A 12,484-nucleotide genomic window follows, 5' to 3' on the forward strand; every position below is an offset into this window, starting at 1 on the left:
CTGCAGCCTTCTGTTCTCCAGGCTGAACAACCCCAGCTCTCGCAGCCTGTCCCCAGAAGAACAAGTTAAAGAGGAGAAGGACATTCCTGCAAAGCTTGCCTGGAAAACTTTTTTCAGTCTTCATTCTTAAAATAAAGGGGGGGGGGGAAAACAACAAACAAACAATCTGTAGCCAGGTTAAATGAATCCCTGAGCAACCTGGTCAAGTAAGAGGTGCTCGTGGCCAAGGCAGGGGGTTGGAACTGGATGATCTTTGAGGTCCATCCCAACACAAACCATGCTATGAATCTGTGCATCTATTAATCACACCCATTTTAATTCCAGCAACTAGTTGAGATACCAATATCAGGCCTTCAAGAAGGACTGGCTTGAGATAGAATATTTACAGGCCATCCTGCCTGGCTGGGCCTGGAAAATAGGACATACTGGATGGCACCTGTAAGGTGGTGTAAGCCTACTACCATAGCACCATAGTGACTGCATGCTGGTTTAAAACTAACTGTCTACCCAAGTTGTGTGTCTGCCTTTGGATCTTATCAGTGCACTGTTCCTGGTTCTGAAGTGCTCTGGGAAGGGATGACAGCAAAAGCATTAAAACCTAGGCCTCTGTGCTGTCTGCTACAGGATATTCATGAAGTGGTACAAACATAGACACAGATTACTCCTGGTATGCAGTGGTTGGATGTGGATGTGACAAAACGAGAGGAAATGGCCTGAAATTGTGCCAGGGGAAGGTTAGGCTGGAGAAGAGGAAAATTTTCTTTGCTGCAAGAGTGGTCAGGGATTGGCACAGGCTGCCCAGGGAGGTGGTGGACTCCCCATCCCTGCAGGTGTTCCAGAAGTGTGTGGCAATGGCACTTGGGACATGGTTTGATGGCCTTGGTGGTGTTGGGTTGATGGTTGGCTGGATGATCTTGGAGGGCTTTTCCAACCCAAATAATTCTATGACTCTATGACTGTAAGCTTCATGGATCTCTGAGCAGTTGCAGCTGCTTCACAGCGCTGCCCACTGTGCCTTGTTGTCTGGTGGCATTACTGGGAAGATGTCATAGCCTGTATCATAGTAAGGTGTCCTTACGAATCTAAACAGTGTGGGGTTTTCCCCTTTTTTCTTCCCAGGAGCCTCGGATTGACAGTTCCTCCAATGCTGGCTATAAACCAAAGCACGTTCAGGGGAATTTGGAATTCCAAAATGTTTACTTCAGTTATCCTGCAAGGCCAGATGCTGAGGTATGCATGAAGGTGGTGTGGATTCCACTTTAGGCAGCCTGATTGCCTCAGAGAAGAACAATTGCTATAATTCTCTTTTTTCTTCAAGTCCTAGAAACTATGGAGGCTTCTGCTTTGCTCTAGAGCTGATAGCACACTTCAGCCAGAACTGGCCAGTTAACTCCATCAAGAGCCAACCTTTGCAAACAAAACACAGCTCCATTAGATTTCCTCTGAAAGCTAAAAAAATTGGAAATCCTTACAAGTCACAAAGCTAATAACCCCCACTCCCTGGCATTGTGCTCGTTTTGACTGAGTAGAAATGTTCCTATCTTAAGTCTGGGAAAAGGATTTCCCTGAGAACCTGGCAGCAGATCCGACAGCTCCTTAATTGTATTTGCAATGCAAAACTTTCCCTGTGAAGGAAGGGAGTGCTTGGGGAGCTCTCAGCCAGGGAGGTCCTGATGCAATGAGCTGGGCAAAGGCTCTGAGTGATTTCTGAAAATGCATTTCTTATAAATGCATTTATTAGAGATCTATTAAAAGCTGGAAAATCATCATCTCCAGGGTGAGGGAAGTTCTCTGCCACTAATCGACCAAAAGGGAGTTCTTCCCATTTTGTTTTGGGTGGAACATGAGGGCAGAGAAGAACAGGACCCCCCTTAGTCATCTTTTAACCAAGACAAATTAAATAGACAAACTAAATAGACAAGTAGGCAAATTAAATATCCCAGCCTAAGAGTTTCAGAAGAGATGACCGAAAGCTGCATGGTGATGAAAATTAAACACTGGTGCCCACAGCATAAGAAGGGCATGGAACTGCTGGACTGGGTCCAGAGGAGATACTCTGAGGAATGAAGCACCTTCTCTATGGGGACAGGCTGAGTGAGTTGGAGCTGTTCAGCCTGGAGAAGAGAAGGCTCCAGGGAAACCTTAAAGCAGCCTGCCAATGCCTGAAGGGGCTACAGGAGAGCTGGGGAGGGATTTTTGACAAGGGCTTGCAGTGACAGGACAAGGGGCAATGGCTTTGAGCCGGAAGAAGGGAGATTGAGACTGGAGATGAGGAAGAATTCTTGACAGTGAGGGTAGAAGACACTGGAACAGGTTGCCCAGGGAGGTTGTGGATGCCCCCTTCCTGGAGGTGTTCAAGGCCAGGTTGGATGAGGCCTTGGGTTGGTGGGAGGTGTCTCTGCCCATGGCAGGGAGGTTGCAACTGGATGATCCTGAAGGTCCCTTCCAACCTAAAGCATTCTGTGATTCTATGAATCTATGAAAACCAGTTTGGCATTTCTGTCAGCTGCCACTGCTGTCACTGTTAGGCCAAGGAAGAGCACTGTTCCCAGTCAGGGCTGTGCCAGGTTTCTAATTTGTTTATAAGATTATCTGGTATTAGAGAAGGGCTGTGGGGCTTGGCTTTGTCCTCTGTGGCAGATGGCACCTTCTCAGCTCTTAATCCCGGTGAGAAAGGTCGAAGGATGTTGCATAAGAAAAGGAAAGTGAGAGCAGAGGATACAAAGCAACAGAATGTGTTGATGGAAACACCACTGCATGCTGTCAGGTTGCCTGTGCCTGCTGCTAACAGTGAGGGCTAAGAAGATAGGGCAGAGCAGAAGACCTCACTGTGCATGTGCAGGTAGACCTGACATCAATGGCTGGGAATTCATCCCGTGTGACACCTGCAGGTACAAGGGCTGCAAAACCTGCTCAAGACCAGGTGCTGGTGTGCAGTGCCTGTGCCAGGCTTGCTGCTGTCATAACCACATTGCAGCAGGATTTGCTCTAGCTGGGCTTCCTCTCTAGTGTTAGCTTATGGTAGGATGCAAATGGAAGCTGCGCAGTGCCCTCGGATAGGCCCATTCCATCTTCCAGCACTTGTTATCTCACATCCTTGTGTGTGAGAAAACACCGTGAAGGTGCTTCATTCTTCCCAGTTCAGCAGAGGACAAAGTATTTGGCCCCAAGCTGACTGAAATCAGTGAGATGTTCCCATTTGCATCTTCAGATCCTGGCTCAGGCTTGTAGCTTTTATCTTATTCCAGAGCTGGCTCCCCTGTAAGTGTCTAACACTGTGGTAAGTTTGTTTCCATACTAAATCCTGCAAAAGAAAGCCTTTCGCTGGAGTTCTGAGGTAGCCTGAGGGTTTCAATTAGGTTGGCTTAGTTCCCACTTGCTGGTTTTTGACATCATCTGAATCTCACTATTCAAAATATTTCTCCTTAAAATGCCAGATTTTCAGAGGTTATGGTAATACTGCAGTGAAAGTGTTCGGTTTTCCCTGGTGAACTGAAACAAGAGGAGTCCTGGCAGAGGCTGACTGGAATATTGGCTCCCCCCCCTTGGACACTAAGAAAGCTGACAAGGGCTGGGAGTGACAGCACGAGGGGCAATGGCTTTGAGCTGGAAGAGGGCAGGTTGAGTCTGGAGATGAGGAAGAAATTCTTGACAGTGAGGGTGGGAAGACAATGGAACAGATTGCCCAGGAGGTTGTGGATGCCCCCTCCCTGCAGGTGAATGCCCCCTCCCTGAGGATTTGAGCAAGATGGGCTGGTGGGAAGTGTCCCAGCCCATGGCAGGTGGTTGGAACTGTATGATCTTCAAGGTCCCTTCCAACCCAGACCATTCTGTGAATGTCCTCATGATGGCCTCCAACTGACTTAGTGGAAGTGAAATTACATGCCATTTAAATATGCAACCCCCAAAGTGTTCTTTCTTTGAAAAGGAAGCATGCAGCACAGGTTCCCTTTCCTCTCTTTGCACAGACGTTCACAAAGGCCTCTCTGCTTGGAGTTTTAGAGAAGGCCACAGTGAAAAGTTCCAGTAGGTCAACAGTAGTGTAAGAGGAAAAGTTCTTTTCTTCTACATCTGCAGGGATTGCTGCCTGGCATCGCCATTACCAACCTCAAACTGCTTGAGGGAGGAGCAAGTGAGTTGGCATGGAAAGCAAACCTTCACTTCAGGTGTGAAATGCCATGTTTTGAAGGGGTGAGCAGAAGGAAGAGTCTTCCTAGTGCAGTCAAACTCCATAAACTCCACCCCAGGCCTTCCATGACTTCGCATGCATTTCTTCTCCTTTAGTAGCTGGGGTTTCTCCAGCCTGCCACTGAGATTTTGCCTTACTGCTGTGTTTTTGGTTCCCTTCCCCATGTGCACAGATCCTGAGGGGCTTGAATCTCAAGGTGAGCAGTGGCCAGACAGTGGCCCTGGTTGGTAGCAGTGGCTGTGGGAAAAGCACAACAGTTCAGCTCATCCAGAGGTTCTACGACCCCAAGGAGGGCACGGTAAGGTCCCTCCGGCAGATGCCTGCTCCCTGTCCCAACGCTGCTGCTGCTCTGCCTCTGGCCTCACTGCCCTCGTCCCGGAGGCCTGGCAGAGCCTGCCCTGGCCAGAGCCATCAGTCAGCAGGGGCTGTCGTCTGCCTGGTGCCCAGGTGACCATCGATGGGCAGGACCTGAAGAGCCTGAACGTGAGGTACCTGCGGGAGGTGATTGGGGTGGTGAACCAGGAGCCTGTGCTCTTTGCCACCACCATCGCCGAGAACATTCGCTACGGCCGGGAGGACGTCACCATGGAGGAGATCGAGAAAGCCACCAAGGAAGCCAATGCCTATGACTTCATCATGAGGCTGCCCAACGTAAGCACAGCAGCTCTGCTGCTGAAATCCTTCCTCCTAGGCCTTCTTGTGCCACAGGCTTCCTCAGAAGGCCTTCCTGAGAGGAGAGGAAGCTGTGACCGTGCAGAGCTCTGCAGAGCTTCCTCAGAAGCTTTGAGAACAGTGTTCCCTGGAGACCTTTAGGTCCTGGCAGAGGCCTCCAAGAGGCTGTTTCCCCTGTAGAGGAAGGAGAAGATGCTGCCGTGGCTGCGGACAGCACCCAGCCCTTTCTCTGCCCTTCCCTCCTCTGGAGAGAGGATTTGCCCCTGAGCGCTGTGGGAATGCCTGTGGTTGCCTTGCAGAAGTTTGAGACGCTGGTTGGAGAAAGAGGAGCCCAGCTGAGCGGAGGCCAGAAGCAGAGAATAGCCATTGCCCGGGCCCTGGTGCGCAACCCCAAGATCCTGCTGCTGGATGAGGCCACCTCAGCCCTGGACACCGAGAGCGAGTCGGTCGTGCAGGCTGCGCTCGACAAGGTCAGAGTTCCTCTGCTCTCTAAGGGGTTGGGGTTGGTCTCTTGTCACATGCACCAAGTGACAGCACAAGAGGAAATGGTCTCAAGTTGAGCCAGAGGAGGTTCAGGTTAGATAATAGGAACAATTTCTTCTCAGAACAGGAATGGGCTGCCCAGGGAGGTGGTGGGGGCACCATCCCTGGAGGTCTTCAGAAGCTGAGTGGATGTATTGCTGAGGGACGTGGTTTAGAGGCAGTGGCCTGGCAGCACTGGTGGGCTTGTGAGTTCTGCATGAGTGGTTGGACTTGATGACCTCAAAGGTCTCCTTCCAGCCTCCAAGCCCTCATCCAGCCTGGCCTTGAACACCTCCAGGGAGGGGGCATCCACAGCCTCCCTGGGCAGCCCATTCCAGTGTCTTCCCCCCACCACTGTCAATAATTTCTTCCTCATCTCCAGTCTAAATCTCTCCTCTTCCTGCTCAAAACCATTGCACCTTGTCCTGTCACTCCCAGCCCTTGTCAAAAGTCCTTCCCCCAGCTCTGCTGCAGCCCCCTTCAGGTACTGGAAGGCTGCTCTAAGATCTCCTTGGAGTCTTCTCTTCTCCAGGCTGAACAGTCCCAACTCTCTCGGGCAGACAACAGACTCTGCTTTCCCATCTTCAGGGATGTTTTAGTCCCTCATTCTCACTTGGATGTGTAAATGCCACTGACTGCAGAGAGGGTTGCTCTGTCCACTGTTCCCAGCAGGCAGCCCACGCACCAATCTCCCTCCCAGTTCATGCCCCACAAAAGGCCTCATGGAGAACTGCTGATGGAGACATGTTTGTTGGGATCCCAACTGTCTGCTGCAATATAAAACTTTCACACTGGTTTGAACAAGTTCCTTGGCCTCTCACCTCTCCCTCCTACCTTGAAAATATGTCAGTGGTGAAATGAATCTGCTTGCTGATGTTCCTTGCACAGCATGCCATAGAGACTTGCTCAGACTAGACTAGCCCTGAGATTGCTGATGTTAAGCAAGAGCAAACTAAGCTCATGTTCCAAGCATTCATCTGTCCTCCTTTTGCCTACTTTTCCCCTTCCTCAATGTGCTGTGCATGCTCCTCTAGAAAGGGTTTACAGCAGTTCTAGAGGAGACCACATTTCCCTGCAGACTTTGCCAGGATCCTCCAGGGATGTTGTGGATGCCCCCTCCTTGGAGGTGTTCAAGGCCAGGTTGGATGAGGCCTTGAGCAAGCTGGGCTGGTGGGAGGTGTCCCTGCCCATGGCAGGGGGTTGGAGCTGGATATCTTGAAGGTCCCTTCCAACCCAACCCATTCTATGATTCTGTGACTGGATCTATGAAAGCTCTGCTGAAGCTCAGCTTGCCATTTACATGGATGGGCTGTACTGCTTTTTATAATTAAGCAAATTAACTTGATTTTCTTCTACATCTTGATGTGATTCTAACTTTTAAAGCCCATCTCAGACATGGTGAAGCCTTCAGACTACCAAGCAAATGCCCACTGGTTCTTACAGGGTGGTTTGAACAGCTGCCATGTCCAGCTCTTCTAATCAAGGGGAAATGTGAAGATAGCAGGTTTGGCTGGAAGTTCATTGAGTTTTACACATCAAAGCTTTCTCTTTTACTGCCCAACTGTCAGACACTTCCTATGCCTTTATTCTAGCAGTTCAAATGTTAACTGAAGTGGGTTATACAGAGTTTGGGTTGGGTCATTGGACATTCACACCGATTTGTCAGAGCAGGATCACTTAGAGCAAGTCAGACAGGAAGGCATCTAGGTGGATTTTGAAAGTCTCCAGGGAAGGACAGTCCACAACCACTCTGGGCAGCCTGTTCCAGGGCTCCAGCATCATCACAGTTGAAAAGTTTTTCCTTGTGTTCCCATAGAACCTCCTCTGCTCCAGCTTGCACCCATTGCCCCTTGTCCTGACATTTAACATCCCTGAGCAGAGCCTGGCTCCTGCCCTGCACATCTTTATCAACATGAATGAGGGCACCTCTCAGGCTCCTCTTCTCCAAGCTAAAGAGCCCCAGCTCCCTCAGTCTGTCCTCACAGGCAGATGTTCCACTGCCTTCAGCACCTTTGTGGCTCTGTGCTGGACTCTCTCAAGCAGTTCCTTGATGTCCTTCTTGAACTGAGGGGCCCAGATGTGGTCCTCTTCTCACCCCCAGGTTCCTCAGCACCTCCACGTAAGACTACTACTCCAACCACCTCACCAGTTTCTTTGCCCTTTCTCTGTGTTTCCAAGGAGGATTCTTCAGTCAGGCTCTTTTGTCCAGCTGTAAATGTCCCCCAGCTGAGGATGCTGACGTGGGGCTCTCATGGTGCTCTCCCCAGGTGAGGAGAGGCCGCACCACCGTGGTCGTCGCCCATCGGCTGTCGACGGTGCGCAGCGCGGACCTCATCGCGGTGTTTGAGAACGGTGCCGTCTCGGAGCAAGGCACTCACAGCCAGCTGATGGAGATGAAGGGAATCTACTACAAGTTTGTCAACATGCAGGTAGCTTCTCCACCAACAGCTCGTCAGAGCTCATGCCATCTGCTGTGTTACTGAACTCTGCTCTGTGTTACTGCCCTTCTGCTCTGCTCTGCTGAGGCCTCACCTGCAGCCACAAGTCCACCTCTGGGGCCCCCAGCACAAGAGGGATGTGGAGCTGATGGAGCAGGTCCAGAAGAGGCCACAAAGATGATCAGGGAGCTGGAACACCTCTGCTATAGGGACAAGCTAGGAGAGTTGGGGCTGTTCATCCTGGAGAAGACTCCAGGGTGACCTTAGAGCTACGTTTCAGTATCTGAAGGGGACCTACAGTAAAGCTGGGAAGGGACTGCTCAAAAGGGCCTGTAGGGATAGGATGAGGGGCAATGGTTTGAAACTGGAACAGGGCAGTTTAACTTGGACATCGGGAAGAAGTTCTGCACAATGAGGGTGGGGAGAGACTGGAACAGGCTGTCCAGGGATGTGGTTGAGACCCCATTCCTAGAGACATTCAAGATGTGGCCCTTGATGTGGCCTTGATCTAGTTGGAGGTGTTCCTGCTGAGTGCAGGGGGTTTGGACAAGATGAGCTTTGGGGGTCCTTTCCAACCCAATGCAATCTGTGATCTGACCAAACTGAGGTGTCTCCAGCCTTGCAGTGTTTCCTCATTAAACTCGAGGGAGGAGAAAGCTGCCCTAAGAGTGCTAAGCTTTGTGCTAAGAAGAAGTCACATTGAGCAAAATCAGAGAATCCTGAACTGGTTTGGTGTGGAAGGAACTTCAAAGACCATCTGATTCCACCCCCCTGCCATGGGGGGCTGGTGCTGATGGATTCCCAGAGCTCTTTTCCAAACCATAGAGTGAAATAACTAAGAGTGGAGAGCACCTTGCTGGATTATCCAGTCCAACCCCACCAATCACAGGGTAGACTCAGGTCAGAGTGGGTTGTTTGGAGCCATGCCCTGTAGAGTCTGGAATTGCTCCAAGGATGAAGACTCCACACCCTTCTGCTCCAGTGCCTCCCACCCTCCTTGTGAGAACTCAGACTCTTGTGCAAGTTCTTTTGCAAATCACCAGCAGCTCGGTGACTCAGGCTTCTCAAGTTTTGCCATTCAAACATGGGCTAGCTTGAGCCTTGGTAGCAGCTCCCAAGCTGGCTCCTGAACTTCTCAAACTGTTTCTCTTTTTGTCCTTAACTTTGAAGCAGCTGGAAATTTGGCTCCTGTGTTTTGTGGCTCCCTCTTGAACACTTTCAGGTGTTCTTGAACACTCTCAGGTGTTCAAGAAATGTGTGGACATGACATGGTTTAATAGCCACGGTGGTGCTAGATTAATGGTTAAACTTGGTCTTAAAAGTCCTTTCCAACCCAACAATTCTCTGATTCTTGTTGACCTTCTGATTCTGTTTAAGGATCTTTTATACTATTTTTGCATTCTGAAGAGACTTTCCAGTAGGTCTCTGTGGTAGTTGAGGCTGGGTGCCTTCTGCTGCTACCACACAAGATACACCTTTGGTGCCCCGGCTGTCCAGCCCAGTGTGTGGACACAGGGAGCTGTGTATTTCATTCCCATCATGTCCTGCTCCCTATAAATCCATCTGCAAGGTCTCACACTTCCTCTTTCTTCCCTCACTACCCTTGTGGGAGATGCTTCCTATCTGGTAATGGAGGGGGAGTTATCTCAAGGCCTTTTAGGCCTGGCTAGGCTTAATACTGAGAGGAGAAGGGGGAAGGGCAATCTCAGATCTGGCCAGCTGAGATTAGCCTAACAGTGGAGGCGGGGGAAGAAAGAGCCTTGGGGGTTTTGGGTGCACCCTCAGGTGGGGAAAGGGGAATAATGGGAGACTTCTGGGTATGCTTTGGGATCTCTTTTGTCACTGTGCTTGTAGCTTCTGTAAACCACTCACTGCTTTTCCATTTAAACTTTCCATCACTTCTGCAGTCCATTTGTCTGAATCTCAGGTTTTTTGCCCTGGTGGGAGGCAAGGGAGGATCTGCCTTCCAAACTACCACAGTCTCTTCACTTTATTAACTCTCCTGGATGTTTTCAGGACACAAAAAAAAATGAGAATATGGCTAAAACTTTCTCTCCATGTAAGCTTTCATACATTGGTAAGGTTTTCACTTAAGGAAGCCTTGGTACTCGCTTGGGCTCTGGACTATTGCCCAGTTCTCCTCCATCTTCCATTTGCTTAACTTGTTGGTGCTTAGAATTGATCAGTATTTGGAAACATAGCGCAGAATGGACCTAAACAACTTCTGGTGTCATCAACACTGCCTCGTTTCAGGCATCAGGAGCTGAGGATCCATTAGAGGAAGAAGGTGATGGCCCAGCTGCCTCAGAGGAGGCGTGGGAGGGCGCAGGTCTGAGCAGGCTGAAGAGACAATCCACTCGGAAAAGCCTGAGGAGGCTCAGAAGACAGAGTGACCAACCCTATGCTAAAGCTGCTCAGCTTGTGAGTGCCTCTGTAACCCTGCATCTCATACATGTTCCCCCCTCCTGGTGAGCTCTCCATGTGGGTTTGGAAGACCTAACAGAGCTGGGATTTGATAGCAGCTCTGTCCCCATTGCCCAGCAGTGCCAGATCACAGAATGTTAGGGGTTGGAAGGGACCTCAAAAAATCAAGTCCGACCTCCCTGCCAGAGCAGGATCACCTAGAGCAGGTCACAAAGGAACACATCCTGGTGGGGTTTGAATGTCTCCAGTGAAGGAGACTCTGGGCAGCCTGCAGCAGGGCTCTGTCACCCTGACAGTGGAAAAGCTGGACAAGATGAGCTTTGAGGGTCCCTTCCAACCCAGTGCAATCTGTGACTCTGCTAACAAAAGCCAGAGGGTGTTGGCCATGGTGTTTGCAGATGGCATGGATGGGGTGCTGCTTTGGGAGCGTTGCATGGTCAGGCTTCTGTGCTCACTGCTCTTACAGAAGAAAACAACAACTTTCAGAGCAGTAGAGGAGGTCTGTTCCTGCTCTTTTATTTCTCCTCCTGTTTGTTTTCCATAACTAACAGGATAAGTAAGACTGATCCCAGGCAGCAGGGAGTGACTTGGTAAGAAAATGTGGGAGAGCAGCACATGTGTCTGCTGAAAGCTAGATGAACTGATACAGCCACCCAGAGCTCTGTGGAAACAGCCTCCTGCCCCGAGGCTAGAGTTACTCCTTTGTTTGAAATTTCATAGAACCTCAGAATGGCTCAGGTTGGAAGGGACCTTGGAGCTCATCTCCAACCTCCCCACCATGGCCAGGGACACCTCTCAACTAGACTTAGCTGCTCAAGGCCTCATCCAGCCTGGCTTTCAACACCACCCTCACCACCCTCCTACTGAAGAACTTCTTCCTCAGACCCAGTCTCCCTCAGTTTCAAACCATTCCCCCTTGTCCTGTCTCTAGACATCCTCAGGAAAAGTCTCTCTGCAGCCTTCCTGGAGGATCCCTTCAGGCACTGGAAGGCAGCTCCAAGGTCCCCCTGTTCTATGATAGTCCTAAGGTTTGTGAGTAAACCCTTCAGGAAAAGGCTCAAATTGTTACTGTTGGAAGAAAGAGATCTTAGATGTTATCCATTGGCCTTCTCCTTCTTCTTTTACATTATTTCTATTGGTTACTGAGCAACAGTAACAACTTCTGCAGCATAATTAATGATTTTTAAAGATCACAGAATCCAAGAATGGGTTTGGGTTGGAAGGGACCTTCAAGATCATGCAGTTCCAACCCCCTGCCACAGGCAGGGACCCCCTCCCACCAGCCCAAGCTTGCTCAAGGCCTCATTCAACCTGGCCTTGAACACCTCCAGGAAAGGGCATCCACAACCTCCCTGGGCAACCTGTTCCAGTGTCTCCCTACCCTCACTCACCCCAGAGTCTCCCACCATGGACTAAGGAGCTCATCACAAAGCCCATGCTTTCCCCCTCTTCCTTCCATTGCTGTATGTTATTGATCCTGATGAAATCCCTTTATTTTAGGACAAGAACTTACCTCCAGCTTCCTTTTTCAAAATCATGGCTCTGACCCAGACTGAGTGGCCATACTTCGTTGTTGGAACTGTGTGTGCAATTGTCAATGGGGTCCTGCAACCTATCTTCTCGTTCATCATCTCAGATGTCATAGGGGTGAGTAGCAAAGATGTGCAAACCTTCACTGGGTGCTTTTCCTTTTTGTCATTATCTCCTAATGACTTGGATAGAGGACTGGAGGAGCTCTCCTGTGGAGGCAGGCTGGGAGAGTTGGGCTTGTTCAGCCTGGAGAAATGAATGCTCCAGGGAGACCTTAGAGCAGCCTTCCAGGATTTGGAGAGGGACTTCAGACAAAGGCATGGATGGACAGGACAAGGGGTGATGGCTTCAAACTGGAAGAAGCTGGATGGACATGAGCCATGAGGAAACAATTCTTGCCCATGAGGGTGGTGAGGCACTGGGACAGGTTGCCCAGAGGAGCTGTGGAGGCTTCAAGCCTGGCAGTGCAAAAGCAAGATGGAAGACTGCTGAGCAGGCTTTGCATTATCAAGAGAATTTCTGAGCAGCTGCATGTCCAGAGTTAGAAAGTGAAGCTCCATTCTCCAGCAAGAGACACTGGAGTGGCACTGGGTGGAACTTGTAAAGGTTTTCTGTCAGAACATGCTGTTGGAAAGATGTCAAAGGGCACCAAGGGACAGGACAAGAGGAACAGCCTCAAGTTGTTCCAGGGGAGGCTCAAGTTGGACAT

The 12,484-nt window shown here is 50.2% G+C and overlaps 1 protein-coding gene across 1 annotated transcript in view; it reads left to right on the forward strand.

Annotated features, from left to right (window-relative positions):
• The window catches only part of LOC104307002 (ATP-dependent translocase ABCB1), a 37,276-nt gene that overhangs the window by 13,247 nt on the left and 11,545 nt on the right, over nt 1–12,484 (forward strand). The window contains exons 10-16 of the mRNA XM_054161047.1: nt 1,120–1,230; nt 4,362–4,487; nt 4,637–4,840; nt 5,161–5,331; nt 7,651–7,812; nt 10,075–10,242; nt 11,746–11,892. Coding sequence (XP_054017022.1) covers nt 1,120–1,230; nt 4,362–4,487; nt 4,637–4,840; nt 5,161–5,331; nt 7,651–7,812; nt 10,075–10,242; nt 11,746–11,892 — 1,089 coding nt within the window. The remainder of the gene's footprint in view (nt 1–1,119; nt 1,231–4,361; nt 4,488–4,636; nt 4,841–5,160; nt 5,332–7,650; nt 7,813–10,074; nt 10,243–11,745; nt 11,893–12,484) is intronic.

The sequence above is a fragment of the Dryobates pubescens genome, chromosome 4, assembly GCF_014839835.1.
Source record: "Dryobates pubescens isolate bDryPub1 chromosome 4, bDryPub1.pri, whole genome shotgun sequence".
NCBI lineage: Eukaryota > Metazoa > Chordata > Aves > Piciformes > Picidae > Dryobates > Dryobates pubescens.